This window comes from Chionomys nivalis, chromosome 21 (assembly GCF_950005125.1).
Source record: "Chionomys nivalis chromosome 21, mChiNiv1.1, whole genome shotgun sequence".
Taxonomy (NCBI): domain Eukaryota; kingdom Metazoa; phylum Chordata; class Mammalia; order Rodentia; family Cricetidae; genus Chionomys; species Chionomys nivalis.
In genome coordinates, this window is record NC_080106.1 from 12,262,376 (window position 1) to 12,287,144 (window position 24,769).

A 24,769-nucleotide genomic window follows, 5' to 3' on the forward strand; every position below is an offset into this window, starting at 1 on the left:
GCCTCCAGGTTCCTGCCCTGTTTGAGCTCCTGTCCTGACTTCCTTCAGTGATGGGCTATGATGTGGAAGTGGCAGCCAAAGAAACCCTTTCCTCTTCACCTTGATTTGGTCACAGTGTTTCACCACAGCAATAGAAACCCAACCCTACGTTTATTCCCAAAGTCAGGCCTTGGGAGGAGGCAGCCTCAGCTGGAGCTACAGACCTCTGCTGGGCTCTCCGATCTCATTTGCGCTCTTCTCCTCTCCGCAGCAGCAGGGCTGCTTTCCCTGGTGAGCGACATGTTCCCTTTCACATGGCCAGTCAGTTGATTCAAACAACAACAAAGACACAGATGTGCAGTCAGAGTGATGTGGGAAGTGGCAGAAGCCATAGCAGAGACACAGGGCAAGTTGTCAGAGAAGAAAAAGCCGAAATTGGGGACCCACAAACCTGGGTACAAATCCTGACTCTTCTGCCCCCTGGACTGGCCCCCCAGCTGGGCTGAACCCCTGCACTACAGAACCCAGAGACGAGTATGGAAAAAGGCTCCCTGGGTTGTGGAGAGCTGTTCTCCAGGCGGGAGGCCTGCAAGGTTTCCTGTCCCTTTTTGGGTACAGATCCACCTTTAGTGACTGGTGCATGTTCTAACCTTGCGCCGTGGCCAGGGACACGGTCCTTTATCTCTGACTCTCAGTTTTTACAGCTGTAAAACGAGGCTTTCAAGCTTCCCCATAAGTCGCTTTGGTCACCAAATGATGTAACACAAACCATGAGATAAAACGCCCAGTGAGGCACCTGGCATGCAGCTCTCCTCTAGAAAGCGGGAGCCGCCACAGTTTAATTGAGTTCAATTTGGTTCCATTTAAATTAATTATGTCATGAAGTCAGTGAGTTCTGGGGCCAGAAGCTTCCTTCTGCTCAGAGCCGTGACAGCAGTACCCTGACTGAGAAGGACTCCTGTCCTGAGAGTCTCGACAGGGTTAAGAACAATGCAGCAGGGCATCGTGCAAGCTGGCCATGATGGGTTCCTGGCTGGACCAATAGCTGAATATTTAAGATGAAAACATTGAGAGATGCCTCGGTATATAATTGATATAAAAGGCAGAAGGCAAGATGGTGTGCACACACTTGGCCATGAGAGAAAACCAAGTGTGGATACACACACACCACCATATGGGCAAACAGAATACACTGCTGAGTAAGGGAAGCCAGTAGGGCCAGGCCGTGTGCTGACAGATTCTGCCAACATAATGGGCTTGGTCAGGTGATATACCTTTAAGGCTGGGAGGAGATCCATGGTTGCCGGGGGGTAAGGGGAGAGTTTCTGGGAGCTGATAGCTAAGGGGTAAAGGGTGTGGGATTTCTCTAAGGGTGGAAAAATGTTCAGAATCGAGAATTAGGATGATGCTCAAATCTGACTATAATGAATGACAATGAATTGAATACTTTAAATGGATCAAGTCTGTAGTGTGTGGATTATACCTCAATAAAACCATTAAAAAGATGCAATTAAAATATAAAATGTACATGTACATTATGTATGTATCTATACACATATGAAACATGTCTAAAGAGACCGGAGTCAACACAAACACATCCACAGTGACCATCTTGCATGGTGGGTTTAAAGAGATTGTTTGTTTGAGACAAGGTCTGGCTACGTAGCCAAGGCTGGCCTCTACCTCCTCAGTGCTGGCAACACAGCCTATGTTACCATTCCCAGACAGGTTTAAAAGGACTTTCTTTTTTTCTTACTTAGATTTTCTACAGTTTCTACAGAACATAGCTGCTTTTAGAAAAGCAATGAATTTTTTTTTAAGGACTAGTTTAGGGCTGGGGCAGGGATATGTTGCTCAGCGGCAAAGAATTTATCTGTTATGTGTGAGACCCTGGGTTCTGTCCTCTGCTCTACAAAGCAAAACAAAGAGAAAAACAAAACAAAGAAAGCCCAGTTCATTTAGAAATTCAATGTTAACAAGCACCCAGGAAAATTTTGGCCTAGGTTCAGGGCTGTCCAGAGAACAGAGAACACAGTACCTTGTCCACATGGAGCGGTACAGCAAACCTCTTGAGGGTGGGCACTGACGTCATCCTAGAATTCTCCTCGAAGTTCTGGTTCAGGTTGGCCAGGTAGAAGAGCTCATAGAGGCTGCTGTCCTCATAGGCGATAACATCAAACACAACACAGCCATCCTCCTCATAGGCATTGACATGGTGGAAGACCACCATGGGGTCTGTGTAGAACTTGGTTGGCACAGGCTTCCTCGTCCTCTGGTCGATGATATGAATGTAAGTCTGAAAGAAGACCCAGTGGTCAGCTCACTTTCTGATATACCTGGCATGGTGACATCACAGCAGCCAGGCCTGCCCTAGCTTAGGGCCCTATAGATGTCCCTTTCCCCATTCTGAGCTCTGCACTCACCTCAGAATGCCAGGCAGCGCTATTCACATTGACCAAATTATGAAATCAGCCGAGCTGGCCACACGTAGATGAAATTATTTTTCACGATTATATTTGTATATATTTGGGAATGCATGTGTGTGGATGAAAGCAGAAGATGGGTAGGGGATGCACACAGTACATGATACAGTCGAATGAAAATACCGGTGTAAATCCACCACGTTATATAATGAGGACTTGCTAATAAAGATTAAGACAAGGGGCTGGGGAGATGGCTCAATTGGTAGAATTTTCTCTGAGGACCTGAGTTTGAGCCCTAGCACCTGTGTGTAGAAACCAGGCGTGCTGGCGGCCACCTATAATCCCAGTGCTTAAGGTATGAGGTGGAGCCGAGACAGGAGGGTTCGTGGTGCTTTCTGACTGAATAATCTAGCTGAATTAGCAAGCCACAGGCCAATAAGACACACTGTTTCAAAAAAATAAGGTAGGTGGTGCCCTAAGGTATCACACACATACACACACTCACGCACACACACACAGGAACATACATGCAAGCACATACATACACAATTAAATAAGTAAAAATTAAAACAAAGCAAAACAAAGAAACTGACAGGCAGGTAGGAGCCTTCTTTGAACGGCCATACAGAGGCCACAGGAAGACAGCTTTCCCATGGTTCCAGTGGCAGACAGACAAGTTCCCTGGGGACAATTGAGCTGGTGGAACCTGCTAGGTGCAGTCTCCACCTGGAACTGGAGTCCCCAAACATCTAATGCTCTGCTCTTCAGTCCCCTCTCCTGCACATGCACACACAGCACTATAGAGTCCGCTCCCCAGGGCTGCTGGTCACACCCACCCCACCTGGCCCCGGGGCTGCAGTGGAGTGGGGCTGGGTCTAGCTAGGGAGCTGCATCTGTCCCGGGTGACCTGGCTGCGTGCTACCAGGCTGGAATCACCCTGGGTGCTAATTTGCTCGCTCGATGGGTCAGTTGTCTGATACTCCCCATACCCTGTGTATATATGTGTCTGTGTATCTCTGTGTGAGCATGTGTGTGTGCGTGTGTCTGTGTATCTGTGTGTGAGTATGCATGTGTGCGTGTGTCTGTGTATCTGTGTGTGTCTGTGTATCTGTGAGTACGTCTGTATGTGTCTGTGTATCTGTGTGTGAATATGCATGTGTGTGTATCTGTGTGAGTATGTGTCTCTGTATCTGTGTGTGAGTATGTGTGTGTATCTGTGTGTGAGTATGCATGTGTATGTATCTGTGTGTGTGAGTATGTGTCTGTGTATCTGCGTATGTGAGTATGCATGTGTGTCTACGTATCTGTGTGTGTGAGTATGCGTGCGTGTATCTGTGTGTGTGAGTATGCGTGTGTGTGTGTCTGTGTGTTCTCTTTTGGCAGTTCTTGCTTAACTTCCTTCCTGAAGGAGGAGGTGGTTTCTTTGGTCTAGCTGTTTTCTTCCCTCTCCTGGAGGTCAGAGGAGAGCTGTGACATCATAGGGGTGGGGAGTGTTAGTGTGGACAGGTCAGCACCAGGGTGATTGGTTTAGGCATTGTCTCCCCTCTGACCCCAAACCCAGGACAGACACTTGGATTTTTTTTATAAAAAAGTTTACTCTCGGCCGGGCAGTGGTGGCGCACGCCTTTAATCCCAGCACTTGGGAGGCAGAGGCAGGCGGATCTCTATGAGTTCGAGACCAGCCTGGTCTACAAGAGCTAGTTCCAGGACAGGCTCCAAAACCACAGAGAAACCCTGTCTCGAAAAACCAAAAAAAAAAAAAAAAAAAAAAAAAAGTTTACTCTCAACTGACTTCTAGAGCCTGGGACCCACTAGCTCAGGGCCTCCTAGTCACAGAGTGCAGGCTTATAGCTCTCCAAGCTCCCGGAGCAGGGCAGCCCCAGTGTCTCTGGAGACGGATACAGGGTGTACTCAGCTTGAGTCGGCTTCTCTGTCCTGTTCACTCATGCTACAAATACAGAAGTCCTTCTGAGTCCCAGGAGCTTCTTTGGGAACCATAGAGACAAAAAGCCACTCCTTTGAGGACAGTATATACGAGTGAGGTGGAACCCACAGAAACATAAAGTCTGTAATAAAATCTGAAGGATGAAGGGCGCTCTCAAGAAAAATGCAGTAGTGGTAGAGACCTAGAAGAAGCCAGTGTGGGATTTCCTGCAGGTAGGCTCAGGAAAGAAGGCTTTGGGAGCGAGACCAGTGAGGGAGGAAGCCATCTTATTCCAGAGGAACAGAAGACAAAGGGGGCTGAGGGGTAGTTAATGGAGCCCTTGATGTTATTCTGAGAAATACAAAAAAGTGCTAGAAGGTTTAAGCAGTGATTGACCTCATCTGCCCCCTTCTCCTCCTGAGGGAAGGGGGTGGGGAAGTTTTGTGGGGATTTAAAAAAAATGACAATTTTGAGGCAAGATCTCACGTAGCCCAAACTGGCATTGAACTTGCTGTGTAGCTGAGAATGACCTTGAACTCTTGATCCTCTTGTCTCTGCTTCCTCTGAGTGCTGGGATTATAGGCAAGCACCACCCTGCCCAATTTATACAGTGCTGGGAATTGAACCAGGGGCTTCATGTACGCTAGGCAAGCATTCTCCCAGCTGAACTACATTCCTAGCCCAAGAAAGAGATTATATATTCGGCTTTCTATACTAGTGTGTTGTTTGAATAGATAACACTGAGAATTACTGGACATCTATCAAAAGTAGCAACAGCAACTAAATAAATACACACATAAGAACATTTGCACGTGTGTTGTAACACCCATTCATGCATGCACATACATGTACACACTCGTGTATATAAGCACGGGGCACTTAGGTATCTCTAACTGAAGGAGATATTTTCACTCAACATCCGTGGAACCCAGAGTTATCCTGATATTTAATATCACTGATATCCTGGACTCACTAGGCCCCCCAATATATGAGGAGAGTAGAGGTGAGGTGCTGAGGGGCCTTCCCAATGGATGATAGAGACTGTGTAGGCTCTAACTATGGAGAAAGACTTGATTCCATAGCGGCCATCTGGGGACGGTTTGGGGGCGGGTTGTTTGCCCAAGATCACATCCTGTTCCCAGGATAGCTGCACTTGGGAGTAGGGACTTCCGAACTCAGGATCACTTTAGTGAACCCATCCCAACACCTGAACTCTCCAGATGGCGGCAGCTGCCTACAGAGACACACAAGGGCAGTCAGTGTTCCTAATAAGCCTCCCTCGAGTCGGGTAGGTGACAGGAAGGTCTCACCTTGTCCTCCCTGTGGAATGACATGCAGGAAGCCCAGCTCACTCCCCGCATGTACGCGGTGGCCATTTTGAGGATATCCAACTTGAAAGGCTGCTCCAGAAAGATGACATAGTTCTCTGTGACTCCGAAGCTGTGGTAGTAGCTGGGGGAGAGGAGTGAGCGGGAGGGGATGGAGCAGAACACTTCTGTGTGCTTCAAGGGGCTCTTCCCTTTCTTCTTGGTGCCTGGAGAAAGAGCAAACCTGGGAATGTAGCCGGACAGCGCCATCACCTACACTCCGACTGTGTCCTTTGAGGAAGAGCCCACAAGACCAGATACGAGGACCGGAGAGACTCCCCTAGAGCCCGCTTGCCACGCTGAACTCTGGGTCTCCAGCCTGAAAAACCACTACCTTAACCCAGGGAAGCCTCAAGGATCCAACGGTGCCCACTCCAGGCTGGGAACTAAACTTAACCTCCAGCTGCTTTTACAAAAACAGTCTTCTGTGGAACACGGCCACACCCGCTGCTTTCTGTCATGGTTGACTGCTTCCGGGGACAGTGGGCCAGTAGGGCAACTGTGACCGACACACCAGAGAGCTGGTTCTCAGGGCCTTAAGTAGTTTCTTCTGGTCCTTTGGCAGAAACAGAAGCTTCTGACCCCCTACTGCAAAGCCATTTTTTTTTAATCACATTTGGAAGAACATATGAAGCTTGTGGGGATGGCGATCAAATGGAGAATTTAACGTGTTCCTGGGCCAGGGCCCCAGACTCCATTTCTACCAAGCCTCCCGGGGACGCATGAACTTCCCATGTGTGTTTTGTGGGGTGTCAGTAGATACAACATATTCCACAGGGTTTTTACCCATTGTTCTGACACTACCCATAACAAAACACACAGCAGAGGGACTCACTACCAGTTGTGTCGAGAGACTCCTGTTTATCTCCGGGGTGAGGCAAGTGTGCGCGCATGCGCAGACTCCTGTGTGTCTCCATGGTGAGGCAAGTGTGTGCGCATGCGCAGGCCCAGAAGTCAACCTGAGCTATCATTGCTTGTCAGATGTGTTCCCCTTGCTTTTTTCAGACAGGGGTTTTCACTAGGACCTGGAGCCCACACATTAGACTAGCGAGTCTTAGGAGTCCACCCAGCTTTGCCTCTCTGGTGCTAGGATTACGGGTGTGCGTCACTGCATCTGACTTTCTACACAGGCTCTGGGGACCAAACTCAAATCCTCTTGCTTGCCGGGCTAGAGCTCTACTGACAGGGCCACGCCTCCATCCGTCAATGAGGGACTTTGACATGGACCCTGGCAATTAAACAAGACTGTAGGATGCCCATTGCACACATGGGCAAATGAGGGGAATGGTCTATGATCCAAGTGTGTTACCAGAGAGAAACACACCCAGAAAAACAAAACAAACAAAACAAAAAACAAGACGCGGGGCAGGAGTGAGAGGGTGGATAACCCACCCCCTGTTCTAACTGCAGTTCACAAGTTCAAAATTCACAAGTGCAGCTCTCCTGGCACTGAAGGCCATGGCTCTGTGTGCATGTGTCTGTCTGTCTGTCTGTCTGTCTGTCTGTGTGTTCTGTTTTTGTGAGTCCTTTGTAAGCATGAATCAGCCTTGGGCAAAAGGCCTCCCCACCCAGTCCTGGGGCTGATTTATAATGAGCTCCCTGTCAATGTCCCCACCTCTGTGCGGCCACCTGTGCACGCTGTAAACAGCTGGCGGGTGGGAGGGGATGCTGTGGGGCTGTGGGCTAGTTTCTCTGCCAATGGAGAACACAGAACAAACCAAGATGAAAGGCTCAGGTCTGGGATATAGAGCACCAGCGGGAAGCTGAGACGGCCTCTTGCATGATGTTCAGGGCTCCTGTAAGCTATGTGACCAACACCATATCACCTAATCTTCTGAGTCTCACGGGCCCCTGTCATATGAGGCAGTACATAAAAATGCCCAGAAGACTGCTGCCTGACACACCAGGATGCTGGACAACTGGATCACATATCCTTCACCAGCCCAAGTAACTTGAGGGTCACTTAACAATATTCATGGCACCTTTGGACCTGGGGGTGGGGGAGGCTGTGCTTCCAGATTCTGGCAGAGCCTGGTAGTTTTCTACAGACTGTGGGGGTAGGGAGCAGGCAGGGACTTTCAGGGTCACAGATAGAAACTTGTTACCTAGGTCAGAAGGTCAGGTCAAATGCCCTTTAAGGCCTCATCGGCTGGGTGTGGCAACCAGGAGGGTCCTGGACAAACAGAGGTGGTTGAGAGCCTCTTCCCCCTCAGGAACATGCAATCACTGGCCTGGGCTTTGCTCCAGGACCCGGCCCTAAGAGGAGGAGTTCCAGAAGGCCCCAGGAACAGGGTGTGGATCTGGAGTGGATCCCAGCAGGGCTGAGCACCCCGACAGCCCTGGGAGCCTGGCTGCAGGATGGAGGGGGTGGCACAATCTTGGCATGCAAAAGTTTGTCAGGAGTCTTTAAAAAAAATGACTAACTCATCCTTAAAGTTAGAATACGCTAAATTGATGGATGGATAGATAGATAGATGATTAACTACACAGGTGGGTGGATGGAGGAGCGGTTAAAATAGATATAATAGGTTAATGGACGGATAGATGGATGGATGGTTTGTTGGGTAGGAGAATAGATGGGGAGATGGACGGTTGAGTACAGGTGAGCAGATGAGCGGATAGACGAATGGGTAGATGGATAGATGGACAGATAAATGGAGAGTTGGATAGATGAGTGGATGGATGGCTGACTGAGTGGGCAGGAGAATACATGAATGGATAGATGGATGGACCAATGGGTGAATGGGTGGGTGGGAGGATAAATTAAATAGTGATTTCATGACTCGGAGCCTAAACCCAGGAGGTTAAAATAGTGACAGGATTTCCTTTATCCAAAATAACCTCAGAGAAAACTGAGTGTTTCCCGAAGGGATTTTTGGATTTTGCCTAAACGACAAACCTGAATTGAAGGTCATCTGGAAAATCCAAGGGGGAAAGTTCTGCACTGAGCTGTGTGTCACAAACACAGATCTGGGGCTCATCAGCGAGGGTCACTTAGCTGTCTTTGCTTTGTCAGATCCCAGAGTGACCTACCTGGCGCTGTGGCAGGGATCTTAAACATGACATATTTTGTCCTCCCGTTGTCCACGATGGACGTGCCCATGTTAAGGACATTTCCAGCTGCATCATAATGAGGGTGTGCGGTCGCCAGGTTGACAGCCACATACTTCCGGTAATCAACCTGCAAAATACAACAGCCACTTCGTCTTCAAAAGACAGAAGATGGGGTCTAAGGAACACCTGACTAAGCCTGGGTCTAGAAAGGCGGATCTCTGGGCACATCTCCCAAGTGGAAAAGAAAGGCATACTTTGCCTTTAAAGAAATGTCTTAGCCAGGAGGTGGTGGCGTACACCTTTAATCCTGGCACTTGCAAGGCAGAGGCAGGAGGATCTCTGTGAGTTCTAGGCCAGCCTGGTCTCCAGAGCGAGTTCTAGGATGGTCAATGCTACACAAAGAAACCCTCTCTGGAAAAAAAAAAATGAAACAAAACAACAAAAAAGAGATGTCTACTCTCATGACCTAAGATGACCTTGCACTAGGAGGTGCTTCTGCAACCAATCAGGTGTGGGAAGCTAGTGAGCACGCATGTGCGTGCGTGCGGTGCGTGTGCTTGTGTGCGCACAAATGCGCGCATTTGTGTGCCCATCCCACATTCTGGTCCTGTCAGGATCTTCAGCGTATAGTGACAGAAGGCTCCCAACAATGGTCAGGGCAGGGAGATTGTCATCTTCCAGCCAGTTTCAGCCTGTGCTCTGTGCTGGTTTCATTAAGTCATTCAAATTCCGCCCCTGCTGGATCCAAAGAGGCAGAGATGTTGCCCTCCAGGCCTCTCAGGGCATTACTCTGGAAACAGAGGTCATAACACCGTTTACTAAAACTCATGAATTCTACTAGCAAGTTGAACTATGAACTCTGCTCAGAACAAACCACAGATGAAGAACAATGGGATGGCCAGGGACTAGCTGTTTGTCCTTCTTCAGGACAACACAGCCAGCCAAGAGTTAGGTAGGACTCTGGCCCATCCGGTATTTCCCATCATGCATCAGTTGGGCCCTCACCACCTAGTTACACAGAACTGGACACCATTTCCCAGCTAAGAAAAGCGTTCAATTTAGTAGATCGTTCAAATGCCTTATGACAACACCGTGGCTTTGAGGAAGTGGCGGAAGAAAACTGAACCCAGGTCTATTGATTTTCACGAGAATATCGGCCCAGCCCTTCCCAGGAAGGCACTGTCTGCAGGTGCCCTTGCTTTCTGAGTAATACCACCCTCTGCAGGTCACTGCGGGTAGAACCCCTGGGTGCTAAGATCCATGGCTATGACTCTGGGTTGTCTTCCAAATATACAGAGGGAAGTCCTAATCCCAGTGCTTGTGACTGTGGCCTCACTTGGCAGTAACATCTTTGAATGTGTAATCACAAGATGATGTCATACCACAGGAGAGTGAGCTGTGACCTCATAACTGTGTGCTTATAGAACATGGGGAATTGGAACATACAGACACAAAGGATATTGCGGGATCGAGGAGATGGAGACTAAAGTGGTATGTCCAGGAGCTGGGAAACACAGGAAGGATACTCTCCTACAAACTACCAGAGCCTGGTCCTGCTGGCACTTTGAATTTAGAATTGTGGCCTACATTTATGCAGACAGTAGATATCTATTATCTTAAGTGGCTTAGTCTGTGCCACTTTTAGGGATGGGGAGATGCTCTAAAGATTTATTTTTAAAATTGTGTGTGTGTATTTGCATACATATGAGAGTATTGTGTGCGTGCATTGTGATGTGTGTGTGCATGTGTGTGTGTGTATGTGCACACCTATGAGTGCAGTACCCCTGTCAGCCAGAAGGGGGCATCTGATCCCCTCAAACTGGAGTTAACAAATGGTTGTGATCCACCCAACCTGGGTGCTGAGAACTGAACTCGGATTATCTTTAAGGGCAGTACATACTTTTAACCACAGGGCCATCTCTCCAGCCCTGTGGGGACACATGAGAAAGGCATTGTGAAGAGATTTTACTCTGTGGACGTCATAGAGTTTATCAGATAAGATAGCTACCGTGTAGGTAGGTGGAACCATCTTTAGGACCGCTATTGCGCATGTGTTCCACGGTTAACTGAAATATACTTAAACTGAACATGACTGAGCTGTATACAACAACCACCGGGCACCAGGACAGCCACAAAGATGGAGACCCTGCAGTTCCTTCTTAGAGAGAAACAACAAGCACCATGGCATCAGAGGAGGGGACCTTCCAGTGAGCTCCTCGTAGGCAGCTTGCCATCCCCCTGGGGTGGGGAGTGGGGTTCCTTTCTCGGGTCAGATGCGGGCGCTGACTGTAAGCCTGCGATACCTTCTCCAGGGTCTCTAGAGTCTGGGGGTTGATCTTCCTGATGTAGTTGGTCTCTGTGGTGGCGTAGAAGTCATCTCCACACTTCATGATGTTGATCAGGCAGTTGTCAGTGAAATCGGGGATGGTGTGGGACAGGTAGGAGAAAGCTCTGGAAAGAGAGGGGGCTGGGTTAGTCCCTGTGGCTGGGTAGTTCTGTTCTCTGGGACTTGCCTTCTTATCATTTAACATGTTCTGCTTCAGCAATAGAGAAAAGTCTCTGGTCTCCATGGGCCACTTGAGGAATCTGGAGGACTCAGGTATCAGGTTCCCCACACATTCCACAACGTGGAGTCAGTCAGCAAGTGAGGTACTGGGGTAATGTGGCCATATGACACCCCTCCTGCGTGTCAAAAGTACAGGAGGGGCTCTTCAACTGGAGCCAGCAGGAGCTGATATGCTTTCAACTATGGTAAGTTGCCATGCAGATATCAGACATGTACCCATAATACCATCCCCACCTTCTCACCCCCCACTCCCCCCCCCACGCCCCGACCCCTGCCAAAACCTAGCAAAACAGATCATCTCTGCTTTGGCAGAATCTGAGTCCTCATTGAACATCAATTTCTCAAGAAATGATTTGGGGTTATTTTGTTTTTCTTTCAAAACAAGATTTCATTTGTCCCAGGCTAGCCTCAAACCTGATATGTGCACAAGGATGTCCTTGAATTTCTGATCATCCTGATGCCACCTCCTGAGTGCTTGGCTAGGCATGGTCACACACACTGTAACCCAAGTGGAAACAATCAGATTGCTGGAGACTTGCTGCCTTTGTTTAGCTCCGAGTTCAGTGAGAGACTGCCCAGGCATGGGGCATTGGTCCATCACATCTAGTCTAAGCTTGTGCTGGGATCGAACCCAGGACTTTGTGTAAACACTCTACTAAGCTACATCCTCAGCTCTGGAATTAGTTTTGGCAAAAAGGAAAACAAATTCATGTTAGCCAAGACTCATGGTTCATTTTGCCAAATGGCAAACTGCAAACATCAGATGCAAGTGTTGAGTGGTGCTCCGCCTACTGGCAGAGGATGTAACTGCAGGGACTCTCCTCCAGGTGTGGTTCTGAAGTCCTTCCAGCCCACTCCCTTTTCTTTGTTGACGCCTCCCCAGTTCAGTCCACCTGCTAGGGCGAGTCACCCTGTTCCGGGGATGGATGATGTCACCCTGAAAAAGCGGAAGCAGCCTTCGATCTTTGGCCAATCCACCTCGAATCTTTCCATAGTTCTCTCCTGTCTGAAGTGTATCGGAAGGGAGATAGTGGCAGCAGGCCTGACTCTAGCCAAGAATTTAATTGTCGAAGGTGTAACATACACATCTATTTCATAACCCAGATGGCTTCAGATGTGTCCCAGAAAAATCTCCCCTCCCCCTCATTCGTCAGCTTCTGAAAACTGATCTCTCTATGCTCTGTGTGTGCAAAAACAAACCTAGTCTTAATTTCTGTTTTTTTTTCTCCCTGAACAGAGAACACATTTATGAACCTTTTTTTTAAGGTGTGTGTGTGGTATGTGTGTAGTTCATGCACATTTGTATGTGTGTGCGGGTACACGTAGCCATATGTGTGCACAGGGCCAGGGGAAGATGTCAGGTGTCCTGCCTCTCACTCTTTACCATACTCTCTTGAGCAGATCTCCCTCCCATTAGACCTGGAGCTAGGCTGGCAGTCTGTAAACCCCTGCAACCCGCCTGTCTCCTTCTCACACGGTGCTGCGTTACATGCGTGTTTGTGAAAATGCTTAGCTTTTACAAGAGTTCTGGGGATTTGAAGTCAGGACTTCACGCTTCCCTTCATCAAGTGCTCTTACCCACTAGCCACCTTCTCAGCCTACCTGGATCTAAACAAACAAACAAACACCTTCTTAACTTAATGCATCTTAGAATTTTTTTTGTACAGCATAGCTAGTGGTCTCATTTCTTTTTTGCCCCACTGAGGCATTCTCTTATACAGTTTTGCGGTCAGGTATTCAGCCAGATTTCTGGCAGTGACATCAGGGCTGTGTGCGGCTTTTACCATAACAAATGATATAGCCAGGAATAACTTTGTCTGTCTGTCATTTCAGACACGAGCAAGTGTATCTGTAGACCAAAGGGAAACACACATTTGTAATTTTGACTGACAAGGTCCAAACACTCTCCCACCAGTCAGGCAGGAGAACATCTGACAATTTGTCAACTGCTCTCTGTCTCTCTTGCCGTCAGTGATCAAGAATCACACAGCATCCATGGTGACAGACCAGTCACGCGGCGTTTTATCTACCCTGAAGAAAACTACTAAGGGAGAAAATATGGTCTGCTTTGACCATCAAAGATATCAGAAGAGCATGAAATTGGTTAAGATTCAGAAGGGAATGTTACTTGGAAAAGATGTTTTTGCAGGGGTCTGGGTAGGCCATTGTTCCAAACTCAGACACCACGATTTTGTTGGCCTCGAGGTTGGTGCTGTAGGTATCACTCTGCAAGTATTTGCTTCTGTAGAAGACCTCCCCTGAAATAGAAGAAACAGACACTTGTCAGCCTGGCATTTTCTGGGGCTTTGAAATTGATGTCAGCCATTCCAGGGGCTTTCCTGGGGGCCAGGGGGAGGTGTGCCACCCAGACAAGCCTCTTTCATGCCGGTGCATACTACAATAAGAAGAGAATTTGGAGCGTAAGTTCATTTACACACATTAAAAAATGTGGATGTTTCGTGTGTGGGTGTGGGTATGGGTGTGGGTGTCTCGTGTAGCCCAGGCAGACCTTGAACTTGCTCTAGCCAAGGTTGAGCTTGAACTCCTGATCTTCCTGTCTCTGTCTCCCAATTGCTAGGATGACAAGCATATGCTGCCACGCCTAGTTTATGCGGTGCTGGGAATGAAACCCAGGACTCTGTATATGCTAGTTGAATATTCTACTAATAGCTGTATCTCCAGCTTACACTACATAGAGCCTCACTGGAGACTCATAACGAGATGTTAAGTGTGTCCCTCTACTCCCCATTTCCATCCAGGAGTTGAGACTCACCTTGCCCAGTATGGCCTAGTCACTGGCAATGCCTTCCACCATGCTGGTGTTTGTCCAGGGAAGACACAGGTTTAGAACACTGACTGGGAAGGTTGTCCTGACCCCTGAAGCCTCTTTCACAGGGGGGAACCACTTTCGGAAGCCTGGGTCAGCGATTTCAGCCTCTTGGAGAAATATTTCATATCGGTGGCATGTCCACCCACCCACTCTGACACACACCACACACACTTGTGACCGCCTATTCCCACATACACACGTATATCCACATTACCCAACATGTGCTCACACACATGTGTACAAACCACACACAGTTGTGTGCACCCACACTCAATACACACTACACATACATCCACCATACCTACACCCTGACACGTATCACAGTACTGTGCATCTACACCCACCCCAACACACATCGCACAGACGTGTACACTCCAACACCCCCAACATGCACAACATGTATGCGCACACACACTATACACACGTGTGTCCACCCACACACTCTAACACACACCACACACACGTGCACACCACAACCCCCCATGCACATGCTGCATATACTCTCACACATATACATGAACTTGCACACCAATGCTCAGATCCCAGTGGGATGACTTTATCTCCTAGAAACAGTCTCTTTGTTGATGGAGACGGATATCATTCTCTGTCAGTACTTTAAACAAACAGTTCTATTTTGAAGTCCTTTACATTTTGATGAAGGAACCTATTCTCTACCCTTTCCAGCTTCCTTCTTCTCTGCTCCTTCTCTTTTACCCAGTCTTCAATTGATTTTATTTTTTTTTTGAGACAGGGTCTCACTATGTAGCTCCAACTGTCCAGAAACTCATTTTGTAGACCAGGCTGGCCTTGAACTCACGGAGACCATCATGCTTAGTCCTCACTGTTTTTAAAGCATTAACTTCTAGTGGTCTACTGTGAAGACCACAGACTATTTTTCTGCCTTTTCACTTTTAAAAATATTTATTTATTTTATGTGTGTGAGTGTTTGCCTGCATGTATGAATGTGTCCCGTTCGCATGCAGTTTCCATGGAGATAAGGAGGTCCTTTGGAACAGGCATTGTGGATGGCTGGGAACCATCACGTGGGTGCTGGGAACTAAATCCACGTTCTCTGCAAGAGCAACCTGTGCTCTTAACCACTAGCCATCTCTCCAGCCCACTTTCTTTTTTTTGTTTATTTTTGTTTTTGTTTTGAGACAGGGTCTTACTATCCAGCTCTGACTGTCCTGGAATTTGCTCCAGAAGACCAGGATGACCTGGAATTCACAGAGATTCTCCTGCTTCTGTCTCCCAAGTGCCAAGATAAAAGGTGTGCACCACCATGCCCATCCTGTCCCTCACTTTCTTAGAGAAACAAGTGGGCTACTAAATGATCAGAAGGTTTGCAAAGAACGAAATACCAACACGAAATGCCAGTGAGCATATGAAAAGATGTCCAACCTCACTAACCATCAGAGGAATAAAATTCAAAGCTACACTGAGACACTATCTCACCCCAGTGAGCACGGCCATGATCCACTCCTATGGAAATGAAAACTACTCCAACCACTTTAGAAGTCAGCTGGAAGTTTCTCAAAAACTAAAAATAAGGGCTGCAGAAATGGATCCACAGTTAAGAGCTCTTGCTGTTCTTACAGGGGACCTGGAGTTCAGTTCCCAGCACCCACATGGATGGCTCCCAACCTCCTGCAACTCCAGCTTTAGGTGATCCAGTGCCCTCTTCTGGACTCCTAGCATACTGCACTCACATGCACATACCCATACACAGACGCAATAACATATACATAGTTGAATTAAATCTTAAAAAAAAAAAACCCACAAAACTAAACTAAAACTAGATCTACCACATGACTCAGCTTTACCACTCCTGGGTGTTGCTCTAAGGCAACACATTCTGGGGTCACCTGCACACCCACATTTACTGCACCTCCATTGGCAATAGCTGTGCAGAACCCACCTAGGTGTCTGACAACAGAAGAGTGGGTAAAGAAAGTATGGTTAGTGTATACAATTCCATTTTCTCTAAGCTGAAAAGAATGAAGTTGTGACATTTGCAGGAAGATGGATGGACGTGGGATTATTATATTAAGCAAATTAAGCCAGTCTCAGGAAGATAAATATTGGAGGCTTTTTCTCATTTGTGGTCCCTAGGTCTTATATAGTCATATAAACTTCCATACAATCTGGGGGCAGGTTCAACATCTGATACATACCTTTAGTTTATGAGAACTAAAATAAATACAAGAAAAATGTCCAAAACAAAATGAACAACAACTCCCATTTTCTTCTTTACCTGCCCGGAACCCAATTTCTCTGCACATGCTCTCTTCTGAACTAGGAAGGTGGGGGACCTGATATTCTGTGTTTCTGCCTCCACTGTTACACATTGAGGGACCACTGGAGGTCCAGTTGGCAATCTGACCACACTTAGAGGGTTGTGTGGAAAATGTGGGAGACTCTGATAGGAGAGGGCCCAGGACACATTGCCACGATGGTTATGGCAAGCAGTGTGCTCAGCTGGCTTATTTTCAGCCTGGCCTCCTGTTTTCATCAGAGGCATGTCTGAATTCCTAGCCTGTCACCTTCTCTATCACTGCTCATCCCGTGGCACATTCTATCACAAGATGAAATGACAAAGAACCTTGGGCGTCTTTCCAGGTTGCTTGCAGTAGACTGGGTAATGCCCTCCCCAAGATCAGCCTGCATCCGAACCCTTGTGGTACCAGTGTGATGGAAGTCACTTTGTGGGTCTTACTCAGTTAAAGCATTGGGGTTATCAGACTGGTGATGATCTGATGGTCCTTCTAAGGGGGAGATGTGATGGGGGATGGTCAGCGAGGTTGTACTGATGAGTGGAGAGAGTGAGAGAGAGCAAGAAGTTGGGGAGAAAAGAGGAGGATGGGGTAGGATGGAGAATATCGAAAAGGAGGAGGAAGATAGGAGGAGGGAAGGGAGAGAAGGAAGAGGAAGGGGAGAGAAGGTGGAAGAGGAGAGGGGAGGGAAGGAGAAGGGAAGGAACATGAGTGGAGAAGAAAGAAGAGGAGAAGAGACAAAGAGATTGAAAGCATCAAGATGCTATGCCACTGGTTTGAGACAGGGATGGGGCCACAAGCCAAGGGTACAGGCAGCTTCTGAAATCTTGCGTAGCAAGGCAATGGATTCTCCCCAGAACTTCCAGAAGGAAAGCAGCCCTGCCAATACTTTGGCACTACTCCCAGCGTGATCAGTTTCAGACTTCTGACCCCACAAGACAGAAAGAGAACAAACTTCTGTTGTTACCATGGCAACAGAAAACTCACGCTGGGTTCTCACCATCTCTGATGGAGAAACTGTGGAGAAGGGCCAGGCCATCAAACCAATGGTTGTACTTGCTCTCTCCCACCGTGTGCATCCCAGGCCCATTTCGAAGCAGGGTCCCCTGCAGCCATGCTGGAATAGTGCCTGTTAAAAGATAAATTGTTTAGTTGCCAGATTCCATGATCAAAGTGAAAAAAAAAAAATCTCAAAAAGTGAGGGGGAGGCGTTGAAAAGGAACTGAGCACACAGGGTGGGTACAGCTTCTCATTGTTTGTCTGTTTGCCCCACGGTCCTTTCTCAAAATGGTGCAACGGGACTGGAAGTTTGCTAGCGCTGAGGATGACCAAGGAGAATAGACACCATCTCTAGCCTGAGGTTGCTCTCTGTCCATGAAAGAGATAGAAGAATAGATACTCCAAACACAATTCTCTGGAGGCAGCACTGCAGCCCAGGGCTACACTGATAGCTTTGAGAGGGAGAACATTTGCCTCACTAAGGCACGGAAGAACACTCTAGAAGCTAGGGATGGCTCCCTTGGTAAAGTCCTTCCTGCACGAGCATGAGGATCTAAGCGTGGCTCCCAGATCAACATAAAAACTCAGGCATGATGGCACGTGCTTGTGATTCCAGTGCTGGGGAGGTGGGGACAGGCAGATCCCTGAGACTTGGCAACCAAACGGGCAAGCTCTGGACCAGGGTGAAGACAAAGTGAATGACAAGCTCCAGGCCAGGGATCTTGTCTCAAATAACAAACTGAATGGCATCTTGAGGAATGACACCCAAGTATGACTTTTGCCCTCAAGTGTGTATGGCGTTCAGAGGACAACTTTCAGGGGTCAGCTCTCTCCTTCCTATGAAGAGCAAGGCATGGGGAGCAAGCCAGAAAGCAGCATCCCTTTAAGGCGTTATCCCTTCTGCATCAGCTCCTGCCTCCAGGTCCCTGCCCCGTCTGAGTTTCTGCTCTGTCTGCTTCCTTTGATGGTGAACAGTAACATGGAAATGTAAGCCAAATGAGCCCTTTCTTATCCAACTTGCATTGGTCCTGAAGTTTCACCACAACTGTAGTAAGCCGAATGAAGACATCTGTCTTATGAAAACTTGAGAGAATCTGGGAAGATGGCGCAGTGGTTGAGAGCACTCACTGCTCTTCCAGTTCCAGAGGACCCACTGTAGCTCATAACCAACTGTAACTCCAGCTCTAGGGGAGTCTAACACATCTGGTCTTCCCAGATACCCGCACTCATATTTACACACCCAAACACAGGTATAGACACATACGCACGATTAAAGATAATTAAAAGCTTAAAAAACACTTGAAGGAAATATACTCGAATAATGATGCTTTAAAGTTGTCTTTTATATCTTAATATTCACCTGTTACATATAATTGAACATATATCCATTGAATATTACCTTGATAATCATGGAAAATATATAAGAAAGCTGGGAAGGCTCCGATCAACTTCTAAGGCGACCCCGCAGTTGGAAAACTCCACCGGAGGGCCAACAAAATGGCACAGCAGGTGAAGTCACTGGCATCCAAGCCTGACACCTGGGTTCGATTTCTGGGACCCACATGGTGGAAAGACCCCACTCGTGTGAGCTGTCAGCAGTCTCCTTGTTTACACTGTGGCTATCTCTCCAGGCAATCTTCAGGGGACAGCGGAAAGGGACAGCTCTCTCCCTGGAGACTAAGTTAGCATCTGCAAACACACCCAGGTTCCCACAGAAACGGTTTGGGGATCTTGCCTTATCTTGTTCTCATGCATGGGTTTTCAGGCTTCCAACAGCAACTTGTAATACAGAAAGAGAGATGCCCACCTAAGCATAGACGTCTCACCTGTCACTCTGGCCGAAACTGGTTCCAGCTGCTCTTTCTTATTCCTGCCAAATATTATCTCCATGGGACTGGCGGATGGCAGTGAGGAGGACGTTACTGGAGCAGACCTGACACCCTGCCGTGTGTGCTCCTGTCTTCCTGCCCTCTGTTCCTTTACGACTTCATCTGTCCCTCCGCACTCCCTCTCTCCTTCTCTCCCTCTCCTTCCTTCCTCTCTGCAGGTCTGTGTTTCTGCCTGCTGCCGGAAGCTACTGGGTAATTTATATGATGTTTTGTCAAAGGTCAGTTCCCAAGTCATGTGTTACAGATAATCTTTAATCCTGTTAGTGTTTTTCCAACTCTTCCTCTCTGCTTTCACTTTTGGCTTAACCAAGGAAGGCTCTGATTTAAGTGGGCAGAGAGGATGCAGTGCATTCCGCTGAGTTAGGATGCCTGAGCTAGCCCATCCTGAGAATTGGATGTGTTTATGGTTGGACGGGGAGATATTCAGGACCAGCAAAGGTTCTTCAAGCTGGGGAACCATCAAATGCATCGATCACATTATTGCATGGTGTGGGTTGGTGACAACTTCACCTTCTGGCAATGAGTGTGTGTGTGTGTGTGTGTTCATACGCACATGTGGGCGTGTGTTTGACCAAGGACCTAGTTCCTTCCCACTCTTATAAATCATATGACTGGACAGTTGATTGGCTTTCTTTTGGAAAAAGGGAACAAAAATGTGTCACGTACCTATTTAAAAAACAAAGACAGGGAAGAAAAGGCTGCCATCAGGAACCAAAGAGTAATTAAAACACCAAACAGCTTCAGGGGCTGGGGACAAGGCTTGATGTGCAAGCGTGAGGACCTGCGTTCCACCCGAAGCCTCTATATAAATCCAGCACTGAGAGAGAGACAGGAGGATCCTTGGGGCGAAGGCCAGTCCAGCTGAAACCCTTTGATTAAACCTGGGCTGTCAGGAGGGAGAAACCATGGCCATCTTTGGCTCTAGGGTGTCCCCGATGTTCACATCTATGAGCCATTGATACGATGCCATTGCCTGAAATCTACGTTGACTTTTCCAGGGCACTGGGTGGGAGTTGGTGAACTCACAATGCCCGCTGCTCAGAGTGATGCCTGAGTGGGGAGAGCAACAGAAGGCTGGGATGGACCTGGGTTCCACACTACACAGCACGTACAGGGGTCAAAGCATCATGGGGCATCACACATGTGTACAATTTCTCTGCTTTATGTAAGTAAATACATTTTTAAAATAAAGATGACTTGGGGTGGGCGAGATGGCTTGGTCAGAAAAGTATTTAATTTGCAAACATGAGGCAGACCTGAGTTCAATCCCCAGAACTCATTTTACAAAAAAAAAAAAAAAAAGAAAAAGAAGAAAGAAAGAAAGAAAGAAAGAAAGAAAGAAAGAAAGAAAAGAGCCAAGCCTGGTTCTACTTGTGTATACTCTCAGTGCTACAGAGGCAGAGGCAGAGGCAGAGGCAGGTGACTCTCTCGCTGCTGGCCAACTGCTTTAGCCTTCTCAGTAAATTCCAGGCCAAGAAGGGATCATGCATCAAAAATAAATAAGGCAGATGGTACCGGAGAAGGCAACTGTCAAAACTGTCCTCTGGCCTACACACATGATTACATTACATGTGAATGCACACCCTATCATGTAATGCACACCTGCTCACCTGCCAACACACACACACACACACACACACGGTTTGGGAAGAGAGGAAGAGAGGAGGCCATAGTGTCTGCCTTCACATACCCAGCTGCGGAGGAGGGTGGGGGCTGAGCTGAGAGTGTCTTCAGGGTGTCAGAGAGTTCTAGAACAGCCTGTGCTTCCTACGCTGTCTGCGTTCTGCCGGCGCCTAGTGAGAGCTCGCAAAATGCCGGTGCCGGGCTGGGCTCCAGACCCTCTGACTCAGAATCTCAGCAGAGCCGGTGAGTGGTGTTTTCTGTCTCCAGATGACTCTACTGGGCACAGCTGGAGCTGAGGAGCCCATTGGCAGGAAGAGTGGAGAGCTTGACTGGCACCAGGCTGGAGTGTCTGAGGGCCTGGTCATGCCACACTCTCTGAGCCTCCTTTCCCCTCACTATGCAGTAGGGTGCAATGACATGGGAATCCCAAAGCCCATTATCTTTTCTGTCTTCTCTTAGAAAGCATTTCCCTCTGCCCCACATTTCCAGGAAGTCCCTTGATAACCTATCTCTTTATGCTGCTATCATGTCCAAACACATGTGTCCATGCCAGAATTATTTATTCCAGGCTGTGAAAGCTGTATCCTTCCTTGGACAGGTGTCTGGGATGCATCAACAGATCAGGGGAGAAATTACACTACTGGAGGAGAAGGAGCTTCCAGTTAAAAGATAGAGGACTTGGGTTTGAAACTCAGCCTGAGCTTTAGTAATTGTGGCCCTGGGTGTAGTGATATTTCATTTGTATTTTAATAAATAAATTGTATTTTAATAAATAAAGCTTGCCTGAAGATCAGAGAGTAAAACAGCCACACTGGCCAGCCTTACAGACCAGACAGTGGTGACACACACCTTTAATCCCACTAGCCACACTAGTTTACCATAGAAGCCAGGTGGAGTGGTGCACACCTTTAATCCCAGCACTAGAGAGGAATATAAAACGGGAGAAGACAGCTCTCAGTCAGTCTCATTCTGAGATTCCTGAAGGCAGGATCGCCATTTCAGACTGCGGTCAAGGTAAGAGCCAGTGACTGGCTGCTTTACTTCTCTGATTTTTAGGTTGAACCCTAATATCTATCTCTGGGTTTTTTATTAATTGTGCTACACCTGGGAGAGCAAGATGACTCAGTCAGTAAATGCTCTTTCCTCCAAGTTTGATGACCTGGGTTCAATCTCCAGGACCCCCGTGGTGGAAAGAGAGAACTGGCTCCTATAAGCTGTCCCCCTGCCTCTGTATGTGTCCTATCCATGTACACCTGGGAAAGGAGGCTAAAAGCTGAATTGACTACTTATTATCAAACAAAATCCATGCACAAACATCACAAGACAAAATGGGGATTCCAAACTGAGTCACCAGCAGCCACCGCCAATTTGTATGTGTGCGTGTGTGTGCATGCATGTGTGTGTGTGTATGTGCGTGTGTGTGTCCCATTTTATGGATCAACCTATCCCACAGGATGGTTTCATGAGGCTAACATGTAGACATGGTGGGCTGGGGAGATGGCTCACAACAAAGTACTGGTAACGTAAGCCTGAGAACCTAATTCAATGTCCAGAACTCGTGTGAAACCAGGCAGTGGTGGTGGCACACGCCTTTAATCTCAGCACCAGGGAGGCAGAAGCAGGCAGATCTGTGTGAGTTCAAGGTCAGCCTGGTCTACAGAGTGATTCGCAGGACAGCAGGAGGGGCAGAGACAGGGGGATTCCTGAGGCTCCCTGGCAAGCCAGACTAGTCTACTTGGTGAACGCCAGGCCAAAGAGACCCTGTCTCAAAAATTGAATGGAATCTCACCCAAGATTGACTTCTGGCCTGCACATCCATGTACTCACTCATACATAAACACATACATGTTGCTAAAATTCCTTCCATGAGGGAGAGGCCCACAACGGCAAACCCAGGGACTGTTTCACCCTCGTTCACTCTGGGGAACCAATGAGTATATCAGACTGACTTTCAGAGCATTGGGTAAGGGATTACAGTCACAGGCAGGGGGTGGGTGGCCTTAAAGTGGCCACTCTAGAAGGTCTGTCCCCAGGATGATGGAGCTGTCTCGTCTAATCCCCACCTACATCCCTCTGTCCTTCTCGGAGGCCTTGAGGCCGTGTTCAGTTAGGGCATAATTGCACCCAACTGGTTGGGAGGGGTGACTGGATACTGCACTGAGGGTGTCCCAACCCTCCCTGTCCTCTGCTTCCAAAAAGGGACATTGACGGTCAACAAGCCCAGCTGTGATAATCTTTTTGGGAGCAGGCCCATCCTGAAGATGGTGGCAGTTGAACTCAGAGAGTAATCCTGTAAAACAATAATAACAACAAACACACACACAGACACACACACACAGACACACACACACAGACACACACATACACAAAGCAAAAGTTGAAATCAACAAAAAATACAAATTGTGTTATAAAAATCTCAACAGTCTTATTTTGCAACTCTTTATCTCTTGCCAGAAGTCCTGGCCCATCGCGAGTGACTGTTTCCCGGTAGGAGATAGTGCTATCATATCTAAATTATTTTGCAGTTTTCCAATTAAGTTAAGTTCTAGATGGTGCTGCTAATTAGCCGGGGTGGTAAGCTGGGGAGATAAGGGCCACATCTTGGTTTTCAGGTTTAAAGGTGAAAGGCAAAGTCCCCGCAGAGGCAGCAGTTGCCCTTACGGAAGAGAACACTGTGTGTGGCACACTGTAAGTATTCTGTAGCTACGCGGTGAACAGACACTTGCTGTGGCCACTGCACTTGGGTCCTTGGGTGTCCCGTACAGAGAGAGCATCACAAACTGGTCAGCTTAAAACCAGGAACTGACCACCTGTTCTGGAGGCCACACGCTGGACATGAAGGTGTCAAAAGGGCCATGACCTTTCGGAGGGCTCTGAGGGTCGGCCTTTTTGTGTCCCCCAGGTTCTGCCATGTGTATGCGATCTTGGTGGTCCTTGGTGTACAAATGCAGCGCTGAACTGTGTGCCTCCATGTCCCTGTGGCATTCTTTCCTCCGTGTCTTTATGACCAAGTTTCACTGTCAGGGCTCTGGTCACTGTGCTAGGGCCCATTCTACCCCCCATGGAGCCGCATCTCAGCCTGATACCGTGGCAAAGCTGGCTCCAAATGACGCTACACTCAATTGGGCGACCATACAGTGGATCTTTTCGAGGGATGCAACTCAGCTCAAGACAGTGAGGAAGCAAAGACAGGGTAAAAATGGGTGAAGGCAATTCTAGATTCATCTTCACAGCCAGATGTTTTACCATAGCTCTCTCCTGTCCTCTTTGAGAGCTTGCTGATACCTTCGAGTCATGCCAAGATGGAAGAAGATCAGTCTGCTCGGAGGACGGGAAAGGAGAGTCAGTTAGCTCTCGTGAGACCTTAGTAGGCCTGGGGGGAAGGGGTCAGTTTTGGAGCTGTTCTGGAGAAAGAGCATGGGTACACAAGCATTGAAGAGACAACCTTGGTCAAGGAAACAGCATATCCAAAAGCTGGGGTGAGGCTGTGCGTGACAGACCACTCTGTAGAGTGACTAGGGTGCCTGTAGTTTACGTGGGTGCTGGGCTACCAATGAGAAGCAAGGCTTTGGCACTGTAAGATCCCCTGTTGCCAACCTCCACCTTTGTCACATTCCCTATCCCTGAGTGTGTGTGTGTGTGTGTGTGTGCGTTGTACACATGTGTGTACAGGTAAAGACCAGAAGACAACCTTGGATGTCATTCTTCAGGTGTTCACCACCTTTATTTTTGAAACATGGTTTTTGTCTGGCCAGAAACTTGCCAATTTTGCTAGGCTTGCTGGCCAGGGAAAGCCAGAGATCTGCCTCTCTGGCACTTGAATTACAATTGGGTCTTTCCCC

At 48.0% G+C, this 24,769-nt stretch overlaps 1 protein-coding gene across 2 annotated transcripts in view; it reads right to left on the bottom strand.

Annotated features, from left to right (window-relative positions):
* Bco1 (beta-carotene oxygenase 1) overlaps positions 1–17,502 on the bottom strand; it is a 39,812-nt gene extending 22,310 nt beyond the window's left edge. For both annotated transcript variants that reach the window (XM_057753986.1, XM_057753985.1), the window contains exons 1-6: positions 17,417–17,502; positions 13,442–13,571; positions 11,051–11,198; positions 8,727–8,874; positions 5,637–5,860; positions 2,018–2,275 (exon numbers count right to left, since the gene is read on the bottom strand). In XM_057753986.1, coding sequence (XP_057609969.1) covers positions 2,018–2,275; positions 5,637–5,860; positions 8,727–8,874; positions 11,051–11,198; positions 13,442–13,571; positions 17,417–17,495 — 987 coding nt within the window. In that variant the 5' untranslated portion in view covers positions 17,496–17,502. The remainder of the gene's footprint in view (positions 1–2,017; positions 2,276–5,636; positions 5,861–8,726; positions 8,875–11,050; positions 11,199–13,441; positions 13,572–17,416) is intronic.
* Between the last annotated feature and the right edge of the window lie 7,267 nt (positions 17,503–24,769).